The following is a 26,400-nucleotide window of genomic DNA, read 5'->3' as shown; positions in this document are numbered from 1 at the left end:
CAATGTCTCGAAGATGTTCAATTTGTCATTGTCAGTGCTGGTGTAATTAGGTGGGTATGAAACAAATATCTGAATTTTTTAAGGAATCCCTGATTCGTTTTGCCATGTCAACAATTTTCTAACTTTTTTTTCTTGTAGAGTAATAAAAAAGGAGAGAAAATACTCTCTCATCTCTGTAGAATAAAAAAATAAAACCCTAGCTGCCGTTCAACTTACTTTCGTTTCTGCTTCTCTGGCGCTTGGCGTCGTGAGAGGAACCTCGCCTCCACCTTTTTGCTCCTAACAATTCTTCATCCATGGGTGAGGTCCTTAATCAAACGCGAGTTATGGGGGTTTCTTGGTTCTCCGGTGGAGCTACGTCTGCGAGGCTTGGAGAGCAGGTGACTAGTTGCGATGCTCTGAGGATTAGTGCTGGTGACGATCTCTCTCTCTTCTCTCCTTCGTCTTGTGGTCTGCTTCGAGATCTGTGAAGTGGTCGGTGAAGGAGCTACGGTGGTGATGAAGTTGTGGGTGTAGTGAAGTGAAGTGTGAACTCGTGGTGTGCTTTTGCTGGGTGTCTTCTGTGACTAAATCTGCATGAGGACGGTAGATGTGAGGTCGGTGTCGCTCTCTGGCAGTGAAGCTAACCGAGGGTTCTCCTCTACCTCTCTCTCCATTAGCACTCATAGATTAAGTTGTTACTTTTCTTGATAGTCTGGACCTCTCTCCGTTAAGTTTAGAAACTCACTGTGGAAGTTTTCTGATTCGCAGTGAGGTGCTTCTCCTTCACACTGTGGGTTGCTATTAAGATGCTTGAGTCTGAGGTATTCTGGTCCGTCTCCAGGGGCGAAGCCAGGTTGGAAGGAAGGGGTGCACATGCACCCATTGTTATTTATTAATTGAAATTTTTTACATTGGACATGTTATGTGAAAGAGGCATACTTAGTTAAGGTGCACCCACAATTACTCAAGATCATGGGTTCGAATACCCCGTTTTTTAACTTTTGTCATTATACATATCAACTATTTAATTATGTGCACCCAGTATGAAAAAGGTCTGGCTTCGCCCCTGTCTCTCTCTCTCCTCAAAGCGGTCTTCTGTTTCTAAGGTTGCAAGCGGTGGTTCTCCAAGCGGAAGCAGCGGTCATGTACCCCGTAGCTAGGGTTTCCACCAACAGGTATGTTCTGGTTTCCACCAACTTGTATGTTCCAGTTTCTTTTGGTTATCTTGTTCAATTCATTTTGGTTAATGATGTGCCTCAGTCCGTAGATCAGTCCGTGGAATCAGACCAGCATGAAGATCAGGACGTACTGAACATTTCAACCGAGGTTCACTCGTTCGACCGTGCCGGACAGACCAACCGAGCCGTGTACCGGATCAACCCGCGTTCGTCCGGAATGGAACTTCAGCTTGAACCACGACTAGGCGACTGAACTGACTGTACCGAAGCTCATCTTTCCCGACCAACTCGACAAGCTAAGATTGATGGTCAAGCCAGAATCAACTTAGGACGAGCCAATTCCGATTAAGACCGCAGCTTCTCTCTTTTGGCCCGTTTGGCTCGTACCACATGCACCGGCGACCGTTCTGATGATCTTGCTTCCTTGTTCGATCCAATGATGGACTTCTCTTTTGGATATTTCTCTAAGGCAAGGATCCTTAAGCTTTCTGAAGACTTGGGTCATGCTGGAACACAACTTGTCCGATCAGAACGTCCCGTAGCCCTTACTGATCGTCCCGCGCACGTACTGATCCTTACCGCATTGGACACAGCCAGTTCGGATGAACCTGGACAGTAGCCGAACGGTCATCTTGACTAGTCTTCTCCATTTTCCGTACCTTGGCCAGATCTAGTCAAATTTATCTTTCCTGTGTCTTGTTTTCCCACAATTCTCATTATTGTATGTGACTACAAAACTCTATAAGTATGTAACTTTTTTCTTATGAAATGATAATCGATTTTCTTCTTCTTATTTAAGTTTATACTCTTTGTTCTTTGATTATAACACTTCTCGCTTTTTTGGTGTGGTTAGGTCCAAGTTGACACCTCTTTTCTCGTTGGATTTGTGCGTCATATAAAGCAACGGACCGAGTTTGCTCTTTTGTTGGACCGGTGCGTCATATCCGGCAACAAAGTAGTTCGGGAATATCAGCAGCCTTTCCGCAACTGTTGTGCGACCCATCATTCCATCAGTTCTGTTCATATCCAATCCTTACCGGAAGAGTGATCCGTTCCTAGGGTCCTTCAGTTAAGGCTCTCAATCTGGCTCAATTCTAGGATTATTGCTTAGGCCCGCTATAAACCGGATTAGAGAAAATTCTAAAAAATTTAAATTAATGCAACAAATTTTAGCAAAAAAACAAGTTTCTGATTTATTCCAGTCTGATATCATCCGGAAATCTGGTGTTTAGATAACTGGTAAAATATAGGTTTTTTTAACTAAATATTCAACTTGTTTCATAAAAATTAACTTAAAAATTAATATTTAATATAAAATAAAAGTAATGTAAAGTATATGTTGAAATGTTGTAATAATATAATTTTATACGCATGTATTTATAAGCATATAGATCATATCTGATTTTTTTTAAATGTTATTGTTTTATTTTATTTATTGAATCTATGAATATCTCTTTTTTTTTTTGGATTAAACCTAAATCGATTACAGTAAAATATGAATTTCAGATATTTTGTCCACCCTAGTACAACGTGTCTTATTTAGTCATCACTTCGATTGGCAAGAAGTTTTTTCGTCTTCAATAACTACCTTTGTCGTCTTGTTCATGTTTGATGAGGTATTGATATTCAGAGCCAAAGGTCATGTGAGAGCTTATTTTTTCGAGAGCTTCATCAACCACAAGAGACCGATACAACTTCTATATTAATTTTCAGGTTTAGGCGGACAAATATGATTTTCTACGTTTTGCGGCAAAACATGATTTTCGTGGAAATGTTTTCGGGATTTGGCTGGGAAACATGATTGCCTGGTTTGGCGTGAAAACGTGATTTTGCTGTTTTAGCAAGTTAAACGTGATTTTCCGGTTTTGAAGAAAAAAAATACAATTATAATTTAAGCGAAAAAACACGATTTTCGGTTTTGGGGGAAATGAGATTTTTTGTTTTTAGTGAAAAATGTGATTTTCCGATTAAAAGTATTATATAATCGTTATAATAACTAATTTAATTAATTTTTTATTTTAATATTAAAGGTATTTAAGTCTTTGGATTTTGAGATGCAAATGTAGCATCCAAACTCTATATTTTTTAGTATCTGAAATATCTAGGTATTCTAGATATTATAGATGCTACATCTACATGCTGATGCAATTGTGTCCAAACGAACAACATCTGAATATGCAGGGTGAATACAAAAACGAACAGGTACTTAATTATTCAAAAGTCTTCAAAGTACAATCACATTCAAATGATCCAGAGAAAATCTTATAAATTACATATGGAACTAAGTGTCAACCTGAATTTCAGGAAAACCACTTTCAAGAGTCTTGACGTATTCATGGAAGTAGTTACCAGTGATTGTTGAACTGTAAGACAACTCGACCTTGAAGGAACTGAAATCACCAGATGTGAGAGCTTTATTCATCAACTCTTCTTGAGTCGCTTTGTGCCTAAGAAGTGTCTTTCGAGCTTCTCCTCGAAGGTGCTTCACATACTGCGTCTTGGGGCTTTGGTACATGGCTATGAAATATTCATAAGCACAGCTCCATTTCAATACAAGCCTACACTGGACCATAAGCAGAGTTGCTTCCTTTACAGCATCAACGTCTTGCTCGTTAAAACTGCTGTTATCCGTCAGTCTTGGAACGCCGTTCTCCTCTATGGCTTTGAGATCCGACTTGGAATTCTCATACTCTTCAAGACATGTCTCCCACAGACGCAGGTAACTAGAATCATCCACTTGTTTCATTGATAGTTGAAACAAGAGTTCAACACAGTTCCAGTTTCCGTTGTGCTCTTCCTCTGACAGTAAGCAGCGCCAACAGAAGCTACAACTGATCATTGTGAAACAATAAAGTAAAACATGAAAGCGTTCTGATTTAAAAAACAAAGAGATCTAAGTTTTAAGAGATGAGGGCAAACCTGCAGATACAAGTTATCATTCTCAAAACAGGGTCATCGGTCCTCTGCACGTGACAGTTGCAGTTAGGACAACGTTTGGTGTTTTCAAGGAGCCAAGCATTGCTCTTTAACGTATCCAAGGTGGAGCTAAACCAAACAGAAGCATCGTTGCAGGTCACGGGTCGATGTGACTCGAGCGTGCAACTCCAACAGAATGTGTGACCACACAAACACACCACACCAAAGTCAAGATCATCATCTTCCAACAGATCCTCATGAAGCTCGATGGCGTATTCGCAACCTGGCGCAGGACACCACTTGATCGATTCCTTGTTGGCCTCCACGAAAGATCCCAGAACGTATCTATTGTACATCATCTTCACAGCTGGTTCTGTGAGTTTCTCAATCGTATCGGGTCCAACTGGAGCAACACAGTCTGGGTTAGGGCAAAGGACGACTCTCTCTTCCTCCTCCGTCAGAAGGTTGTTGAGATGACTTCTCCAACAAGTTTCAGAAAACTTGTGTGAACAAAAGGGTGTGGAGACCAGATTTTCTTGACCTGCGAAAGAAGACACAGAATCGTTTTCTTGACACGAACTGAAAACTTTAACCAAACCTAAGTCCGAGAGGAGTTTCTCCTTGTCGTCGCCCAAACGGTCTGAAGCCTTGAACGAGTTCCAACGGAGAGAGATTAGGATTAAGGTTGCATCAGATTTGGACAGCAAGAAGACTTCCGAGATCTGGTTGATTTCCCTCGTCATCTTCTCACCAACTTCATTTGTTGTGAGAACAGCGTAAAGTGATTGACCATCGGTTTCCATAGCTGAGAAAAAAATAACAAACTTATGAACAACATAAAAGACGTAAAGAAAAGTCTTTGTGAATTGTTGTACGTGATTTTCTTACCAGCTAGCTAATCGAAGGGGAAGCAACTCAGAGGTTTAAAGGCAAAGATGATTGTAGACTTAGAAAATGCTCTCTTGATGAGTAGTGTATCAACCCAAGCTCATTATATAGAAGAATCTTGAATAAGTTAATTTTTTATATTTGTCGATAAATGTAAAATTAAAAGTTATCAAATTCTATCATAAATCTCTGATATGTGGTTAAGAAAACAGATAAAATTTAGTAATCATATCCAAAAGATAACATCATGAAATTACGAAAGATTTACTTCATTTAGTCCTAAACAATATAGCCTAACAATTATTGACGCGTGTCGCTAAATGTAAAATTATACATATCATATTCTATCATAAAATCTCTGATATGTGGTTAAGAAAACATATAAAATTTGCGAATCATATCCAAAAGAAATCATAAGAGATCATGAAAACAAATTACCTCATTTAGTCCTAAGTAATATAACCTAGCGAATATTGATGCGTGTCGATAATAGTAAAACTATACATTATCATATTCCATCATAAAATCTCTGATATGTGGTTAAGAAAACATATTAAATTTAGTAATCATATCCAAAAGATATCATCATGAAATTACGAAAGACTTACTTCATTTAGTCCTAAACAATATAGCCTAACAATTATTGACGCGTGTCGCTAAATGTAAATTATACATTATCATATTCTATCATAAAATCTCTTATATGTGGTTAAGAAAACATATAAAATTTAGCAATCATATCCAAAAGATATCATCATAAAATTACGAAAGACTTACTTCATTTAGTCCTAAATAATATAGCCTAACAATTATTGACGCGTGTCGCTAAATGTAAATTATACATTATCATATTCTATCTTAAAGTCTCTTATATGTGGTTAAGAAAAAATATAAAATTTAGCTCATTTGGTCCTAAATAATATAACCTAGCGATTATTGACGCGTGTCGATAATAGTAAAACTATACATTATCATATTCCATCATAAAATATATGATCTGTGGTTAAGATGATTGAAGCCTAAGTTTTAAGTCTCTTGATGAGTAGTGTATAAAGCCAAATTCATTATATAGAAGAAACCTGAAAATTTTATTTCTTAAGAAAAATTGGAAAATTATTAATTTCTGCTTGAAAATTTTAATGCTAATTTACATAAATTTTCAGTTTTATATCAATATTGTAGAAAATATTTTTTTTTACCAATGTAAAATTACACGCTATCAATAATGTATGGATATAAAAACATAAAAGATAAGAAAATACTGAGTGGATATAAAAACATAAAAGGTTTGCTAATCATATCCAAAAGATAAGAAAATATTGAGTATTGTAACATTTGTCGTGAGATTGAGAATGAGATTGTGAAAAATTCCTTGATTTAGTGCTAAGTCGTATAACCTGACGATCACTGACACGTGTCTATATCTGTTTTTTTATAAAGCTAAACTGGTGCTGACGAATAACCAGCCCGTATAATTATTTTCTTACAAATTATAATTTTTATTTTATAGAGAATTGGGATATTATATTAAAACTAGATGAAAATAAAGTTAAGTTGTCTCTCTTTTCCTTTGCAGCTGCTCGGTTTCCATGTGTTTTCAATATTGCAAATCATAGTTGTCAAGAAAATTATAATTCGATACATTGAAAATTTGTATATATATATGATAAAATACAGTTTCAAACCTAACGACCGTAGTGAAAAGCATTAGTATGTAATAATTACCTCATTTTAATAACCATCCTAAGTTTATGATGCAAATTGATCAAGATGATGGATGAGGAATGTTTACTTGTATCAGAGGAACCCATGATTCATACACGGACCAAGTGATTTAAAAAAAAAGGTTTTGATGGGGTTTGAACGATTAGAAACATGAAGACCATACAGCCCAAAAAGAAAATATTTAGACGTGTATATGGGTTCAAGATATTGACCTAATAATTGTGGCCCAAAATAATGGTTAGCCGAAGATGGGTGATATAAGATTGGAATCATTCCATCACCAAGAGTTTCCAACTTATAGATGATTACAGTGGGACGAAGTGGGGATGAAAAATGGGATAGGAGATTGTCTCACTCAATCAATGGACGAACCGGGATGTTAAATTACTCAACAACTCAATCTGCATGCTTCAATAGCAATCGCCCACAAAGAATTAATTAAAGAACAAGAGAAAGAAAGTAATTCAAATTTTGAATGCAGCTTTGGGCACTGTCCCATATACCATCTAACCCAAGTGTCTTTCCAACAACACTCTTATATATCAATATGGACTTTTTTAGGACAACTAAAGATAGTTTGATAGCTGCATTTCCATAGATTTTATGGTACATTTGAAAAAGTCGGAATGAAAGACAGTATCGTAATATTGATGAGGATCCACAGGATATTTTACAATTGGCAGATACATAATCTATATTCTGGGAAGAAGCTCAAATGAAGGGACAAAAGAATGTAAACAAGATTCAAGAAAACATGGTGTCAAGGATCCATTTAGCTCATAAAACATACAACATTCTTGTCGCAATCATGCGTATAGAAAACATGTACCAATATCAAACTGAAACTCGACGATAAGGCAAAGTCTTGAAGCCCTTTCTGGCTTTATAAAGCCAGTTTCTTATAAAAATCAAAAAATATACGAGAAATCTTCACGCATCAAAGCATTTCATTCTGTTTCCGTTGAACCAAGTGAGTCATGGAAAAACATCGAGAACATTTGCGACAAAGAAAAATCGGAATAAAATTAGCAGAGAACACAACAAAGGAAACACTTTCTTCCCGATCGTTGGCTAGATTTACCGCTGGTTGACCAATTCGTTCCAGAAACAAATATGTCATGAGAATCCTCTCAAAAGCCTATGAAAAACGTTCTGTGACTAGATCACAGTGAAATAAACTTCGGTAACACTCTATGAGTAACTCCAAGCAACTTTCACGAAAGATCGAAATCAAAGCAGAAACGTTTCTCGTAAAACCCGCAGAAACAACTCTACTTTGACATGTGTATATATATCACCGATTTATAACCTTCGTAAAACCGGTCGCCCATTACTTACGCGATTAATCCTTCGTACAATCAGAGCAAGTTATACGAAGAAACTTTCAAAACTTTCAAAAGAATTTTCGTATAGTAAATACAAGGCTGTAAGATCTGACTTTGGATGATCAATCTAAACTCTATCTTTTCGCATTACAATCTAATAGATCTCATTTTTTAGCCCTGCGGCTCGCTTGCTTCTGCCTTTCGTTCCCTCGGTCACATCCGAGCAGGCAATCATCCGGAAACTGACTCCGCACTGGTTATGTATCAAACCTCTTAGGCTTCGTCTTTCTCAGACAAAAACTAATCAATTTTCATAAGACTATATGTAACATTATACAAAACATTCATCTTAACATGGATAACCCCGGCAAACTTAGCCTGTCAATCTCGACAAGCGCTCTTTGGCCCTCGGTCAATTACGCTTTCCAGTAAAAGTCTGAACCAGAATTCAGCATCCTCTTTATGGACAATCGTAAACTAACATGACCTTAATGTTAACACGAAAGTACCATGGTCTAATCCTTGACCTACAACGTCCTTGGCTATCTGAGTGAACACATCGTTCATGCCAAGCCAAAGTATTTGAGAAACCATCGCTCCATCACTTAACGGCTAAACGACAATCTGCGATTTATCTAAAAACGTCATGGGACTATTAAAAAAATAATTATCGTATAACTCATAGTCGGAAATCATATGATAAATTCTTCGTAACAAAACTCAGTCCTAACAACCAAACGGTTAACGGAAAACCTAAACTCGTCGACAAGCGACCAAGTTCAATATGTTCCACAATTTACTTTAAGCCCGCTACGTTTGACCCCTAACACGCGGCATATAAGAAAAAATTTCTAACAAAGCTCCTAGAGTTATACTAAACATCCTCAAAAATGCACGAAATATATCTCGGAAGGCCAAAACTTCACAAAGCACTATGAAAGGAAACACTTCTTCCCATGGACAAATTTACAAGACCCCTCGGTCCTAATTCCTCGATCGCAAATCAAACTATTAGCATCTAAACAGCAACAACTGTTTTGGTTGCGAACATCCGCGCCAGACAAAGCAAAAATGTTTCTCCGACATAGGGTTAAGACTAAACTCTTGCAATACCGCAAAACATCTTCAAGCCCGCAAATATTTCATCCACAAAACGCTGCATGCAAAATAAAAATCAATCTTCAACATCGCGAGACGTCGCAGATGCTTGAAGAATAAGTTTTTTCGACAAAAATACCTTCCTCGAAAAAAACACCTTCTTGGAAGACCAAATAGTCATCTTCTCAAACACGTAATCTTCGCGAAGTTTCAAAAACGGTAATATCTACCATTATGTTTGTTGCTGATCACAAAAAACTCTTAACGTCCTAAACAGACCTAGCCATCTCATAGAGATAGCTCTCAGACATCCGACACAAGGATAGTAGCGCTATAAAATAAATCTGAAATTGTGGTCAGCAATTCCAGGAGACTTAGAAATTTTCCTTGGAGAGATGCTCGGTTCCAACCATACAAGTCGTATAAGCCGAGAACATATCGCGGACTTTAAATCGGTATGGAATCAGGCTGAAACTGTAATAGGATACGTAAGCCGAATTAGTCATCGCACACCCTAAAACAAGAAATAAGCCTAGGTCATGCCCTAAACCCATCACACTGGTCTCTAACATCTCTAGGCATGATATCGAAAGATACGAGATCCCAAAATATGTCTCTTCGTTTGTGTTCCAACGTTCATGAAATTCCAAAAAGCAAAATTTTCGAACATTTTCAACTAAAACGAACATCGATTATAACGATCTAACAAAGAGTTAGAATATGAGATGACAACTTATAAACTTCCCTCTACATTCATACGAATACAAACATGCTCTTAAAATTCTAAACTCAATTCATTAGAACAGCCAACAAAGCTAGTCTCAAGGCGGACAAAGGTCCAATATAAAATGCCATCGGCAGCAACATGCCTGATAACCTCTACATGATATATAAACTGGACCGTAAAGGTCTCACTGGAAAACAGGTCATAAGAATCTTAATTCCAGGATGAACTACGAAAAGCTTGATCCCTTCGACAAGGGTACGTAGGCAGCCTTCACAAGGTGCAGCCCTAATCTTATTGCACTCCACTTTTAGTAGAGTGAGCAGACCATTTCCATCCATTAATTCCGCCTAACTTACCTGACCTGCCTAACCATCCGCATGAACACCGCAAAAATTCTAGCGAGCTGGGGCGCTAATTGTTGGAGTTAAAATCGGTCACGACGGAATCAATGTCAAAAAGTTCTCAAAAAATATCTCTCTTTAAGAAAGAGATAATAGTTAAAAAAAATGGAAAACCGAAATTGAGTTTCGTATGAATTCTGAAAAGGATTCATACGATAAGCCCACGAGAAAAGTTACTCAAATCCTCGGACAAACGGATCCTGAGCATCGAAACAATGAAATAACTATAAGGCTTTATCGTCCAACTCGCCGAACGGGCGAGTTGGACCAAACAAGTCATCCAACTCGCCGAATGGGCGAGTTGGACCGAACACACCATCCAACTCGCCCAACGGCCATCCCGGTTTGTCCATACAATTTTCTGGTCAATTAGGTTGCCTTCTAGTCGTCCATTCTGGTCTATAATCACTCTAAGTTTCATAAATGCCTCATCAAGGCCAATAGCCTTCTCTCGGCCAATACCTCATGAATAATGCTAATTAGCTCTCCAATAAGCCCAGTAAACCGTGATATGATCCTTTACCTTTCTGGTTCATGTATTGACTTCCAAAAATTGATTTTGAAGCTGATCCAGATTGCACCAGGAACGACCAATAAAGTGGACCAAATACTCATTCAATTTGTGTTTCAGGCTGTGGTGTATCATGTTTGGAGAGAACACAATGCTCTTAGGCATCAGCAAGGATTGAAGGGGACATACCAAATGATCAGTGCTATCAACAAACTAATCAAGAACATAATTACTTCTCTTAGGTATTAAGCAGATTACAAACTTAATGGTGATGATGACATAGGATCCGGAGTTACATCCAAAAACTTATATATAGTTTGTGGAATCAAAGCTACCAAGCTTTATGGTTGTTTCAATTTTGCTTGAATCTTCGTTCGAAATTATTGTAATGATGCCTGATATAGAGAATTTTAATAAGAATTACGTAGTTAAAAAAAATTATAAGAATGATTATTGATATCTATTGTCAAACTATCTCATGTGTAATTTGTAATCAGCTAGCCTATGTTTGTGTGTCTTTATAATATGCTTTGAATGGTGACCAAAGAACGGAGGGGAACACTGAATTCCTTATCATTCCCAAAAAAAAATCACCATTCACAAGGAATAGTTTTTCCTTTTTGTTCCTCTCCATTCCCTTTTTTTGTAGAGAATTATAGAACAAAAGCATTCCTTGTTAAATTTGATAAGAAACAAACATTTCTTTTCATTCCTGCAATTTTATTTCTATACGTTCCTTTCCTATTCGTTCTTCGTGTTCCCGAAAAGGTCACCAGTCGGAAAATGTCATGTTTCTATCCCACTTCGTTTTTCTTTCAGTGCATCAAACAAGAAAAAACTCTCAGATCCGCAGGAAATGAGGGGATATATATTACATACCTTACTAAGTGTCAACCTGAATTTTAGGGAAACCACATTCAAAGAAAAACCACTATGCCTTAATCAACTTTGTAAAGTAGTAATATGAATGAAGCTTCAAGGAAAAGGAACAGGGGACAATTACTCCAAAGGATAAAATTATTTGTTTAAAATAACTATAATCTTACTAAAATGAATATTACAACATTATTAGACATGAGATTGTGAAAAAGATTAACTTGAACTAGATTTTGACGCGGGTGTTTGTTTTAACTTTTCTATACATAAATTATTGTTTTACAACAGAAGTGGTATATATGTTTAACGTTAATCATATACTTAAATGTTTATATATAACTATTTCAAATACAATAATTTTATAATTTACATGTTATAATTAATCAACTGTTTAAAACATATGATTTCTTACTTTTTATTATATATTTATCTTATTGTATTTGCATTTAGTTATTAAGCAAATTAATATATTCATGAAAAAACTTCTTATTATATATTTATCTTTTTACCAATATTTTTTATGCTTATTCATTTTAGATAATATATGTATATCTATATATATAAAAATATGTTCGCTTCACTCCTGCTTTACCACGTCATAAAGTCAGTTCCTTAAAGGCCGACACGTGTCCGGGTTGGATGATACTCACCGTTTCACTTAATCACAATTATTAATGGGCTTTTCTCTTTTTGTTAATAAATATTTCATATCAGTGTTTTGGGCTTAACATAATTGGGTTTCTGGGCTGTACGATATCACATGAGGGGGTCCCATATGAGACGACTTCTTCTCCAAAAATAATGTCGACGAACGAAAGGCAGATCTACTGCGTTTTAACAATTCTGGTTCAAACCTACGGCCAATGAAGATTTGCTGCACCGGCCACATTGAATTCCGACCAAGGTCAGTTGGAAGGCGTCGTATTTGGCTGTTCGATTCCGCTTCTTCTACCCTTGGTTAAATTTTGGAACCGTTATGGAAGTCGGTTGGATTCATGCATCCTCATTGAGTATCACATTAAATCATTCAATGAATCCCATTAAAACATTTAACTCAAATATAACTAATCTTAACATAAATAATCCTTCGACGCCCTAAAATTCTCAAAACCCATAAACATTATTATATACTTCTCTTAACAAAATTTTACAAAACATACATACAAATGGAATATTAATTACATCACAAAAAAATGCATGAATTACTTTAGGAATGACTTCAAGTTTTAAGTCTTATTCGCAAAAAATTAAAAACCCTTAAATAAGTTATTTTAATTAAGAATAATATAAACAAAACATTTGAATTAAATAAATATTAAAAATATAATGTCATTTATCAGAGAATAGTGAAATTTACTGTCATTATAATTCAAAACAAAAATATAATTATAATAATCTCATAAGTCTTTCATTATTTTTTCGTTTATAATATTTTTTAACCTATCATAATTTTAAATTACTTCATAAATTATTATAAAATCACTTTTATTATAACTTTCTGCCCGTAGGGCAGGCCGACCATAGTTATTGTATATACAAAAGTCTAAGATATGTTAATTTTTTTTGACATATTTTATATAGTTTGCTAATTTTAAGCCGTTCTATCATCATATTATATTTTTAAAATAAATAGTTTATATTTATGAAAATAAAATTTATCAATTTATCAATTGAATATACTTTTATCATATTTATTTATGTATAATAATGATATTTTAACATGATCATGACTATAAAGTAGATAAAATAAGAATTTTTTTTTACAGCAAACAATTCACACATTAAGTTATTATTAAAATATTTTACACAGATTTATTACAATTTTTAAAATATAATATATAAATTGTATATATTAAAATAGAAGTCATAACTTCTTTCACGTGTGATTTTTAATTTGAACCATCATTTAAAAATCTTATTAAGTGTATTTTATTAACACTAATAATACATAGAATATTTAAAATACTTGAATCATAATATCTTTCGACATCTTTTCATTTTAAATATAAATATGTTTATTTTAAATTCTAACAAATCTTTTTTAAAAGATTCTTACAAGATCTTCATTTTCAAAAATATATTTAAATATTTTCACTAATTTCAAATTTAGTGTGAAATATTATTATACATTAATATATTCAGTTATCGTTTATAAAATGAAAAACATCCGCGCAGTTGCACGGATCAAAATCTAGTATATTTTATTTTTTTTTTTTTTTTTTTTGTCGACTCTAGTATATTTTATATTATATTTAAAATAAACATATCTATTCTATTAAATTAGGAACAAGACTTATTGATATATGTTTAGTCCAACTATTATTTTTCACATGTTGTACTTAAAAAAAAAACCAAATATTTTATAACTGCATGAAAATTAAACAAACTTTATTTCGGTAACTACCTTCTATTGGTCAATACATATTTTTTGTAACCTCCTCACCAAAATTATCGGTGGCCACTTCTTTTCAAGATTATATTAGCCAACAATCTATACTATTATTTACGAAGCGATTTAGCTTATTTGTCATGATTTCTATGATTTTAGTTAATTTTGCTTATTTGTCATGTTTTAATTATTTTTAAGCTGAATCATTAATTTATTAATTGTTTTTAGTTGAGTCTATAATTTATTAATTTAAATAATATAACTATAAAATATGTAATTAGATATATAATTATTTTGATTTTGCTTATTTGTCATGTTTTTCATGATTTTAGTAAATTTTGCTTATTTGTCATGTTTTTATTAGGTTATATATATAATTAAAAACAAATTTTGATTTAATATTATTAAAATATATATGTTATATTAAAATTCTTATTTTTTATTTGTCATATTTTATTAGGTTTTAAGCTTTTATATAGGTCATTGATTTATTATTAGTTTTTAACTGAATATTTATTAATTTTCACAAAACCCGTAATGAATTTTATATATAATAAAAACGCATTTTATTTTAATAATATTAAATTTATATGCTATATTAAATAATTAATTATAAACTAATATAATAAAATTGTGAAAAATATATTTAAAAATTAAGAGAATTCTAAAACAATATGTTTTTATTATAAAGTTAAAAACTAAGATATAAAACAGTTTATAATTAAATATTAGTCAAACAAAAATATGTATATAAAGATATTTTATAAACTATTTCTAATAAATGAGTGTTTTAAAACTTTTAACACAATAATAAGTACATAGTTTGATAAACGTTTTTTTGACATATATAAATAATTTGATGTTTGATTTAACTATTTAAAATCATGAATAATAATTTAACTTGTGATTGAGTTCAAAACAATTTTTCTTCTTTTTACTTTAAACCAGTTTAAGTTTAATCTGTGAAACACTATAGCTTTAGTTGTTGACCACTAGAAGAGTGAAAAAATGAACAAAATAAAAATTAAATTTTATTTGAGGAATTGAAAAAAATTAAAAAAAAATATGAATTTTGTTCGATTTGTTCCTTATCAAAATTGCATATGGAAATATTTTCTTATAAATTCATTCCTCCATGGAGAATTTAGTAGAAAAAAATGGGATCTACCTTTCAATAATTTGACTAAAATTCAACATATCTGGTATAAATTTTTAGGAACCAAAAATTCACTATAATTTTTTTCCTTCCACATGTTCACTAATTAGAGTTTTATAGTGCTGATTTTTGGATTAATGAGATATAGAATAATAAGTATTTGTAAGATGATTATGCCCGCATATGCATGTAAAACACCTAATTATATATTATGTAACAATTATTCAAACGAAGATATAGCAACAATTATCGGTGATCATCCTTATTGCTGCAGCGAAAGTTTTCCTCTTAATAGTCTGTTTCCAAATTTTGGCCCTTTTTATTATATTTTTGTACCTAAGATATAAAAACTCTTTTTAACTAATTCAGAAATGGCATCTTTAGTTAAAAAAAAAAACGATTATTCCTTCCTTTTGGGTTTATACCTTCTTTTTTGTCATCCCTTTTGGGTTTATTCCAAAATTAAGTTTACTCCTTTCGACAATATTTCACCCAATTTTTATCTTTTTGTTTTATTAAATAATCTCAATCTGTTTCTTTTTAGAATTTTAACCTTTTATTTAATTAATATAACATGTTATTTTATATAATTATGTACACAGTTACAATATTGACATATATTTCTATAATGATATATTAATTATTCCTCATAATATTGGTTAAGAAGTATAAAATGTAGTTATTATATTATAGATACTTTATATTTGTTAAGAAATACAAAATAAAACACTTATAGTAAAACTTATAGTAGTTTCACTTTTTCTTTTAAAAAAGCACTTATAGTATATGATTACAAGAAAACCACATATATAAAAATTAAATTTCTCAAAAAAATAAATCAAAAGAAAATTTAAGTAGATCAAGTGAAAATAATAGTTGGACAAAACATATATCAACAGGTCATGTTCCTAATTTAATAGAATATTTAAATCACAAATATGATTACATAAAAATACAAGTATAAAATTATTTAAAAAAAAAAATTAAAACAAAAAATATACCCGTCCTTTGAAGGGCGGGTCAAAATCTAGTTATGATTAAATTAGTTAAAAAATATATTATTAGATTTAAAGAAATAAATGTTAATTTTTATACATGTATTATATAGTTTGCTAATGTTAACCCATCTTACAAACGTATTAGATTTTACTATTGAACATAAATATTTTATACTTACAAAAATAAAATATAAAATATATATTTTTCATTTTATAAACGATAACTGAATATATTAATGTATAAAATATTTCAAACTAATTTCAAAATTAGTGAAAATATTAAAATGTAATTTCGAAAATGAAGATCTTGTAAAAATCTTTTAAAACAGATTTGTTAGAATTTTAAATTAAAATAAAAAAATATCAAAAGATATTATGATTAAAGTATTTTAAAGATTCTATGTATTATTAGTTTTAATAAAATATATTTAATTAGTTTCAAAGTGATTGTCCAAATTAAAAAATCACACATGAAATAAGTCATGACTTCTATTTTAATATATAAGATAGTATTTATATCTAATTATAAATTAATGCTAAGTAATATAACATTTTGTACGCATGTTTCTATCTTTTCAGAATTTTCTAAATTTTAGAAAATTTTAAAATTATTGTTTGACAACATCCTATCAGTAAAAAAATTATGTGGTTAAAAAAGTTAAATTCATGAAAATTATATCCAATAAAATAAATTTATGTGTTGAAAATTATTATGATGTAATGAGTATTATTGTCACAATAAGATTGTATTTCAATCATAAGTTATTACCCCCTCTTTTTTTAGATAGGGCACTTCTCATAAATAGAACATTTTCAAGTTTTGATCACAAAAGTATACCACAAATAGGAAAGTGATTAAAATATTTCATTTAATAAGTAAAAAGACCCTAATACCCTAGATATATAAAAATAAAAAAAATAAAGAAATTTAGAAAACACAAAAAAATTAAAAAAAATTAATATTTTTATATTTTTAGATTATCTTTTTTCAAATTCAAACTTTTTTATAATTTTTTTTTTTGAAATTGTTTTTTTGAATTTTTTTTTTAATTTTTTTTTCATATTTTCTTTTTGTAATTCAAAAATACTTTTTGAAACTATTTTTAAAATTTTTATTTTCAAATTTTTAATATTTATCTTTTATTTTATAAAATTTTAAACCTCAATCTCAAATCTCCACCCCTTTAACTCTAAACCCTAAGGTTTAGATTAGTTAACCCTAAGGGTATAAATGTATATTTACTTCTTTAATAAAACATTTTGGTCATTTTGATTCTGAGAGTCTATATTTGTGACCAAAACTTTTTTAGTGTTATCTTTGGGTATTTCCCTTTTAGATAACCAGTTTTAAAGTTTTTGCGCACCGTTTAAGAAATTGCGAACTTTTATTCAATCTATCTCGCTTGCCTAAAAATAACAATAACTACAACTAATTCAACCAATAAAAAAATATTCTTTAGAATATAAATAGTGCTAAACATTAAATTACATTTACTTGTTACATAGAAAATGGAAAACACTAGTTAAGATGAAACAAAAAAATTCATAAAATATTGATATATGGTGTTTTATACATCTTGTATATATGCTTTTAAATTGGTTTTCAAGTCTTTATCGAGTCTTCCTAGTCCTTTTGGAATCATTACAGGTCTGGAGTTGCATTGGATGAGAGATGGACCAGCTGGAATAAAAGAGGCATAAAACAATGCAATTTAGTGGTTTTCAAGTAGAACAGTCTTGATGACTGTTCCGGATAGCGGAGCAACCCGAGTGACTGTTTCGAGTGAGTGTTCCAGCGGCAGAGACTTTAAGGAAACTACAATCATTACGGGAGTTGCCCTAATTATCCCTATTTTCTCTCCCAGCCGCATGTGGCTTTGATATATCATATTTTCTGTTTCTCTTTATCATTACGCTGTTTTTGAGACAAGGAACCAGACTTGAGCCTTTAGAGATTTGTGTTTTGATACTTTGTAAAGGGAGAAGGCTCCATCTCTCTCACCATAGAGAAGAACCCCCTGAACCCTTATTCTATTTTATTTACACATGTTTTATTCAGTCTCTGTCTCTGTGTGTTCTTGTTTCATGGCTGAGTAGTCAGCTTGCTTAGTCTAGGGTGTTAGGGTGTTAGATCCGTGAGCTTGACATAAATAAGTTATAAATTGATTGTCTTCATTCACTGTTGTTCTTAAGGCTTGCATCAAGTTAACCACTTAGTGCCTGATTCTAAATTCAATCTATTCATCTAAGGTGTTATGGGTTGCTAAACATAACTTGAATGAGCATTGCATCCCTAATCAGCGAAAGTAGATATTAGGGTGTTTTGTGAACATATCGGACTTGATCTCTATTGCTTGTTTTCGCATCTTGATCCAAACGAGAGTTTGGGTATCAAGATCGATCAGCATAGGGGGCAGTTCCACGACAGTGGGCTGTTCTACATGAGTGATCCGAGTTTTAGACTGGTACCTTTAATCGAACTTGAATAATGGTTTGGCTCACACTTGTTTAACACCCGATCAAACCACTCTAGGCTAGCATTTTAGTTATCTGAATACTTTAATTAATCTTGTTACTTGTTTCTCACGAAACCCTTAAATCTTAAAACCCCATATTGTTTTAGCTAAGTATTGATCCCATAAAGATAAAGTGTAACCGTTGGTCTCTGTGGATTCGATCCTAAAGTGCTACATCGACATACCATTCGATTGTGGTAGTGTGCACATTAGGTTATTTGGTGTGCGTATACACGTAATATCAATTTGGCGCCGTTGCCGGGGACCATCTTTTTACCTTTATTTATTTAGTCTAAGACCTCTAACTTGCCTTATCCTTTTTGTTGCACCTAATGTTCCAGGTGCATGACCAGTAGACATACTCGGAGAAACGCACAAGGAGAGTTAGTTACATTTACCAACCAGGAGCTAGCAAGGTTAGAAAGAACAAATCGTCAACAGCCAAGGCAAACCGACACCACTATGGGTGATCACGCCAATCAGGATGATCTCGCTGCGGCTATGGCACTCATGCAGCAGCAGATGCAACAAATGCAGCAGACCATCCAAGCTCAGCAGGATGCTGCTGAACATGCTGCTCTCACGCAGCAGGAACAACATGCACAGACTGTTCCAATCGGGCAGAGAAACCTTCCGCGTAACATTCCTACTACGCGCTCTTCCATTGTTCCTCCACCCTGTACCAGGTAGGACTTCGAGATCAAGCCTGCTTTGATCGGTCTAGTACAGAGAAAGGTGTTCTCTGGTCTCTCTACAGAAATTCCAATGGAGCATATTAAGAGCTTCGAAAAAGTCTGCAGTTTCACTCGAGCGAATGGTGTTCCACCAGATTACATCAGGTGCATGTTATTCTCATTCTCTCTTGATGGAAAAGCTGCACGGTGGTTGAACTCTCTCCCTACCGGCTCTCTCACTTCATGGGAACAGGTCCGATCAGCGTTCCTTAGCCATTTCTACTCTAAGGCGAGAACAGCTGCATTGAGGAACAAGATCACTTCCTTCAGACAGCTCAGTGATGAGCCTTTCTGCGACGCATGGGAGCGCTTCAATGACTATCGCAGAGAATGTCCTCACTATGGATTTGATGATGATTACCTCCTGGACATTTTCTATGATGGAGTGGACTGGAAATACCAAGGTGCTCTAAACTCTGCGAGCAATGGAGACTTCATGACTTAAACCACTGATGGAGCGTTTAAGCTGATTGAGAACATGGCTGCTAGCTCAGCTAATAAGAAAGAGGAGAGTGATTGCTCCATGAAAGGGAACAGTTCCGACACCCAGAAAATGGATGAGCTGACTGCCAAGGTTGATCAGCTACTGAAAAACAACAAAGGGCATGTCCTCAGCATGGAGCAAGCTACGGCTGAGCATATTCAGAACCAGAACAAGCGACAACCGCAGAGCAATCGGCAAGTTGTTCCAGCTACTGAGAACAGTCAACCAGATGAGTTGAAGGGTCTAGGTATGATGATGCAACAACTGTTGCAGGGTCAGCAGGTTCAGGCCAAGGTGTTGAATCAGGTAACCACAGAAATTGACACCAGGATGGGCAACATGTTCACTGAGCTGAATAACAAGTATGACAATCTCGCGATCCATATAAGAAAGATCGATGTTCAGCTTGCTCAAACAGTTGAGAGTATCAAGAGGCAACAAGAGATGCTCCCTGGAAGAGCTGATAAAAATCCTAGGACTGAGCACTGTAATGCAATAGAGCAGCCGTTCGCTGAGACTGTTCTAAGCGCAGAAGAGAACACAGAGCAGTCTGCTAGCTCTCGAGTGACTGGTCCTAGCGTACCTGCTGAAACTCCACCAGTGTGAGTCTATGTTCCTAAGGTTCCCTATCCAATTCCACCTAAACATATGATGGATCTCATTAGTGAAGAGCAGCTGATAGGTTTTAACAAGATGGTGAGAAGGCTTCCTAAAGAACTTGCATTTGAGGATGCTCTACAGATTCGTCGATTGCTCAAGTTCTTTAAAAACTGTCAAGAGACTCAAGAGGAGATCAAGGTCATCTATACCAAAGGACTGTCTACACCAGCACTGAAGGTATTGCCTAAGGTTGATGATCCTGGAAAGTTTGTTTTCCCATGTTCCATCGCAGGAACAACCTTCAAGGATGCTCTTTGTGACTCTGGTTCTTGTGTGAATCTCGTCTCAAAGGCTATTGTAGACGATTTGGGTATTGCTGATGTTGAGTGTTCTCAGCTGACCCTGACCTTTGCAAACTCTTCCAGAGCAGTCCCATATGGAACCATCCGCAGCCTTCATGTTCAAGTAGGGGAATGCATTGTTCCTGCTGAGTTTCAAGTTGTTGAGATGAACAAGGATCATGAGATGCCTTTGATATTTGGAAGGACATTCATGGCTACTGTTGGAGCAACCATTGATATGCCCAACAAGAGAGTCTGCTTCTCCAACATCAACAAGAAAGTTTTCTACAAGGCTGTACTCACCAGATCTTCCTCATCACATGCCTCTTGCATCTCAGTGTTTGATGTAGAAAAGCTGAAGGTTGTTCCAGAGAAGGAGCATGGTGATAAGGGTGAGAGCAGGCTGTTCTCTGATGAAGATCCTAGCACTGATCCTACTAAATTCAGAGGGAATTCAAGGGTGAAACAGAAAGTCCAGAAGAGAAGAATCAAGGGAGATCCTACAATGACTTTGATACCTCTCAAGTGTGATGAGAACTCCACTGAGTATGAGGTAAAGTGCAAGGGTGCCTCCAAACCGTTCTCTAAAGTCAGAGTCATTCTCACACATGAGCTGAAGGAGAAAGGAGAAGCTGCTGTGAAAGGGTTGTTGAGCAGGGTTTTGAAGCTGAACATGTCTGATTGTGGAGCTTGTTTTGGAACATGCCCTCCTGCTCAACCAGACTGATCCCTATCACCAAGTCAAGCTAGAGACTTAAACCAAGCGCTTGGTGGGAGGCAACCCACTGGTAAGTGTAAATATAACTTGATTTTGTTTTTGTTTACTTATTTTTTGTTTTAGTTCATTGAGTTTCAGATCAAAAAAACAGAAACATTCGAGATACTTCAAAAATTATGGGTTGCAGAAACGGAACAACCTACCCCCTAAAAAGAGTGGTTGTTCCAGGCGATCATCTGACGATAGAACACCCAGAATTTTCATGGAGCGCCTGCTCCACTCAGGTAAGTATCTCGACCAAAAAAAAAATATTTATTCTTTTTTTCTCCTTCTCTCTGATTTATTTTCACACCAGGGACGTTGTGAAGTAAGTCTGGGAGAGGGTTTTCATCGTTTACTAACTCGTTTCTTTCTTTTGTTTTTCTTTTGGGTCAATTTGAGTCTGTTTTTATTGAGTCAGTCAAAACTTTGTGGGAATTAGGACTTTATTCTGTGTTGATCACTAACCACCTCGTGCTTTAGTTATCTTATTTAGTGACCTTAGCAGTGGCGAAAGACACACATGTGGACCTGGAACACCCTGACATATCTCACTTGATTCTCCAGAAGTTCTCAGCCGATCAGGTTACACTGGGTAGACTTAACTCCACCTTACTTGAACCTAATCTTGACTGAAATTCTTCTTGTTATGGGTATTAGATCAGGGAAACAAGAACACACTCAGGACTTCTTATCCTTTTTATCCATCTTGCTGATCTTGAGTGGCTAGCTCATCTTTAACTAGTTCCCACCTTGCACCTTAGCCTTTATTCCACCTTCATGCATTTATTTTTCAGTGTCATATGTGCAGATATGTGCAAAAAGGTCGGAGAGGAAATGATCAACGCAGCCTCCTACTCGTTACTGCTGCAGAAATTCTGTCAGAAAGGAGAACAAGCGGATTAAGGGAGCAACCGCTCCATAACCAATGAACTGCGCAAGAGCAGGAGTGGAGAACCAGAATAGTTGCGAAATCAGAACCACCAGTGGCACTCAGAACCATCATGTATGACCTCCTTCTTCGTCACATCACCATATCAGCCTTCAAAAAAAAAAAAGCAAAATAAGGTGATGGAGAAGGGGATGAAATCAAAGAAACATGAGCCACTGGGAAGATGGAACAAAGGAGTGGGTACCAAAAGGAAAGTGGAACGCATAACAATCAGTTGCATGTTCCGTCATCAGAACAGTCGCACCAGATAGAGCAAAAACGAGTAGAGGCTGTGGACATCAATGGATCTATCCTCTCTTGCCATTTTGTGTGATATCCTGCATCCTCTTCAATGAAATGGTAGCCCCTAAACACTCTTAACTCCACCATTAAATAGCCTGTTCTACACCTAGACCGTCTACCCTGAATGATGCATGTGATGAGAAGCTCACGCTACTTTTAAATGAATGTAGGGAGTTCTGTCTCAATAGTGTTGCTTTTTCAGGTTTGAGATGAAGAGTATGGAGCCGATTTTTGAACAGCAGTCAGTGGGGGTTCCAGTAAGGGTGTGTTGTCCTAGTTTTACTGCTAGTATGGTTCAGATATTCGTGGTTAATGTATGGTTGCTGAGAATAGGAGAGTTCCCACACTTTCAAACCTTTCTCTCTGTTCTTGATACTTGACATTGTTTGAGGACAAACAAGGATCTAAGTGTGGGGGAATTGATATATGGTGTTTTATACATCTTGTATATATGCTTTTAAATTGGTTTTCAAGTCTTTATCGAGTCTTCCTAGTCTTTTTGGAATCATTACAGGTCTGGAGTTGCATTGGATGGGAGAGAGACCAGCTGGAACAAAAGAGGCATAAAACAATGCAATTTGGTGGTTTTCACGCAGAACAGTCTTGATGACTGTTCCGGATAGCGGAGCAACCCGAGTGACTGTTCCGAGTGAGTGTTCCAGCGGTAGATATTTTTAAGGAAACTACAATCATTACGGGATTTGCCCTAATTATCCCTATTTTCTCTCCCAGCCGCCTGTAGCTTTGATATATCATATTTTCTGTTTCTCTTTATCATTATACGCTGTTTTTGAGACAAGGAACCAAACTTGAGCCTTTAGAGATTTGTGTTTTGATATTTTGTAAAGGGAGAAGGCTCCATCTCTCTCCCCATAGAGAACAACCCCCTGAACCCTTATTCTATTTTATTTACACATGTTTTATTCAGTCTCTGTCTCTGTGTGTTCTTGTTCATGGCTGAGTAGTCAGCTTGCTTAGTCTAGGGTGTTAGGGTGTTAGATCCGTGAGCTTGACATAAATAAGTTATAAATCGATTGTCTTCATTCACTGTTGTTCTTAAGGCTTGCATCAATTTACCCACTTAGTGCCTGATTCTATGTTTAATCTATTCATCTAAAGTGTTATAGGTTGCTAGACATAACTTGAAAGAGCATTGCATCCGTAATCAGCGAAAGTAGATATTAGGGTGTTTTGTGAACATATCGGACTTGATCTCTATTGCTTGCTGTCGCATCTTGATCCAAACGAGAGTTTAGGTATCAAGATCGATCAGCATAGGGGGCAGTTCCACGACAGTGGGCTGTTCTACACGAGTGATCCGAGTTCTAGATTGGTCTTTAATCGAACTTGAATAATTGTTTGGCTCACACTTATTTAACACCCGATCAAACCACCCTAGGCTAGCATTTTAGTTAACTGAATACTTTAATTAATCTTGTTACTTGTTTCTCACGAAACCCTTAAATCTTAAAACCCCCAAATTGTTTTAGCTAAGTATTGATCCCATAAATATAAAGTGTAATCGTTGGTCTCTGTGGATTCGATCCTAAAGTGCTACATCGACATACCATTCGATTGTGGTAGTGTGCACATTAGGTTATTTGGTGTGCGTATACACGTAATATCGAATATCACTTAAAATGAAATGGTGAGAGTAAACTTTATCTTTTATTTGCTTAAACATACAATATAATTGTTGGGGTCAAAATCGGTCACGATGGAATCAATGTCGGAATATTCTCAAGAAAATGTCTCTCTTTAAGAAAGAGATAATAGTAAAAAAAAATAACGGAAAAACCGAAATTGATTTTTGTATGAATTCTGAAAATGATTCATACGATAAGCCCTCGAGAAAGGTTACTCGAATCCTCGGAAAAATGGATCCTGAGCGTCGAAACAACAAAACAACTATAAGGCTTTATTGTCCAACTCGCCCGTTCAGCGAGTTGGACCAAACAAGTCATCCAACTCGCCTGTTGCGCGATTAGATCGAACAAGCAGTCCAACTCGCCCAGATCAACTCATCTATCTTCGTCCTGTCCTCATAGCTCCTTCCTTCGAGATCGGATCGAACTTGCTCTTGTTTCATCTCGATCGTAGTCACCATTGGAACTTTATGATTTAAAAACCGCAAGAACTCGTTATCTCGTATGAAAGTTCGAATTGATCGTATAAAACGGCAACGGTTAACTAAACACCTTGAACTGCCTCCACTATACGAGAAATACAAACTTTTTTCGGAATCGACGTCCTTTCAGAAGCGCTCTTTTGATAAATCGTAAAAATGGTTAAGTCGGAAAACGACCCGAAAGGGTCTAGAACGCGGCTAAAAGCCCACTCACGATTTCATACGAAAGCAGGCCCAATCGTTATGACAGTTTATCTTTTATTCTGCAGGAGAAGATAAATGTCAAGTTCGGAGGATAAATGTGAAGTTTCCAAAGATAAACATGAAGATCGAAGAAAAATAGAATATTTCCGCGAATCGATAAACTCGACCGAGGGCAGAAATGGAAAGAGCAAACCGCCTCTAGGAGGAGTATATAAGGACGTCGAGGTTGAAGAGGTAAAGACATAATTCATTTTACTCTTAGAACTCTCTGCATTTAGAAACTTTAGGCATTATTCTCGACATGTTATGTTTCTATGAATGGCACTCGATTACTAGACAAACTCGCAAAGGCAATTCGATCTCTTTTTCTACTCTTTTAATCGAACTACGTTCGGCTTGATCCTCGAAAGGGGTACGTAGATAGCCTTTTATAAGGTTCAGTCCGAAATCAATCAAAACTTTTTTCGTATCTTTTTCGTCTTTTGTTATCGAGCTGCGACTCAACTAGGTTTAAGGTTTTAGGTCGCTAGAAGTAGGTAATTCGCTGATAGCTCTTGCGGCCGAAGCTATTATAATCTCTTGTAATGATCGCAACGCTCTTACGCGGATTCGAAATAAGATCTACCTTTTCTATAAATTCGTTTTGCTATCTTTTCATATTTTCCGCATTTATTTGGTCACTTGTCATTTTCTCTTGCAGAGAATCCGGAACCTCAGGAAAAGTTAGGGTTTCTTGACTTTCCTCCGAATACGGAAATCGACGGTACGAATTTCCGTTCCCACAATAATTATGGTATCAATATTTGTTGTTGACAAACAACGTATTTTGAAAATATTTAGATTATTTGGTTTATATTTTCTGTTAATAATAAAAAAATTTACTTAAAATTGTTTATATTCTATTTTCCAAAAACGATTGTCATTCAAATTTGATGTAGTTATTGAATTATTTCACAGTTTTGAGGATGATCAGTATTTCAAAACAGTGGAAAAAGGGTTTAAGATATCGTCGGCATGGCTTTTCTCGTTTTTCTCGTTTTTCTCGTTTTCCTCTTTGCTCTCCTTTCGACTCTTCACCCTGTCTCTGATATGTGGAAACCCTTGAAAAGTCGTCGAATGTTAGTGTTTCAGATCTGGGCCCAGTGATGGATCTAAAGGAAGTCGGCCTTTTCTGGTGTCAAGGGAAGAAGTTGAGTCGCTTTTTGGGTGGTGAGATCTGGACGGTGATTTTC

The 26,400-nt window shown here is 35.0% G+C and overlaps 1 protein-coding gene and 1 non-coding gene across 2 annotated transcripts; both read right to left on the bottom strand.

The window, feature by feature from the left end:
* Positions 1 to 2,992: 2,992 nt before the first annotated feature.
* Positions 2,993 to 5,777, bottom strand: LOC106372686 (probable E3 ubiquitin-protein ligase ARI16). The gene is made up of 3 exons (XM_013812959.3): positions 4,965 to 5,777; positions 4,080 to 4,881; positions 2,993 to 3,991 (listed from the first exon to the last, which is right to left on the bottom strand). The coding sequence occupies exons 2-3, from the start codon at positions 4,877 to 4,879 to the stop codon at positions 3,442 to 3,444; spliced, it is 1,350 nt and encodes a 449-aa protein (XP_013668413.2). The 5' UTR covers positions 4,880 to 4,881; positions 4,965 to 5,777; the 3' UTR covers positions 2,993 to 3,441.
* A 13,884-nt stretch (positions 5,778 to 19,661) lies between these two features.
* Positions 19,662 to 19,768, bottom strand: LOC125576061. The gene has a single exon (XR_007314594.1). It is a non-coding gene; the product is annotated as a small nucleolar RNA R71 (small nucleolar RNA).
* Between the last annotated feature and the right edge of the window lie 6,632 nt (positions 19,769 to 26,400).

The sequence above is a fragment of the Brassica napus genome, chromosome A6, assembly GCF_020379485.1.
Source record: "Brassica napus cultivar Da-Ae chromosome A6, Da-Ae, whole genome shotgun sequence".
NCBI classification, from domain to species: Eukaryota; Viridiplantae; Streptophyta; class Magnoliopsida; order Brassicales; family Brassicaceae; genus Brassica; species Brassica napus.
This window is presented reverse-complemented; position numbering and strand designations above follow the sequence as displayed.

Excerpts from the sequence above, each read along its gene's own strand:
- LOC106372686 (XM_013812959.3), bottom strand. The coding sequence starts at position 4,879 with ATGGAAACCGATGGTCAATCACTTTACGCTGTTCTCACAACAAATGAA. Across the intron at positions 3,992-4,079 it reads ATGATAACTTGTATCTGCAG|TTGTAGCTTCTGTTGGCGCT; the intron begins GTTTGCCCTCAT and ends CACAATGATCAG.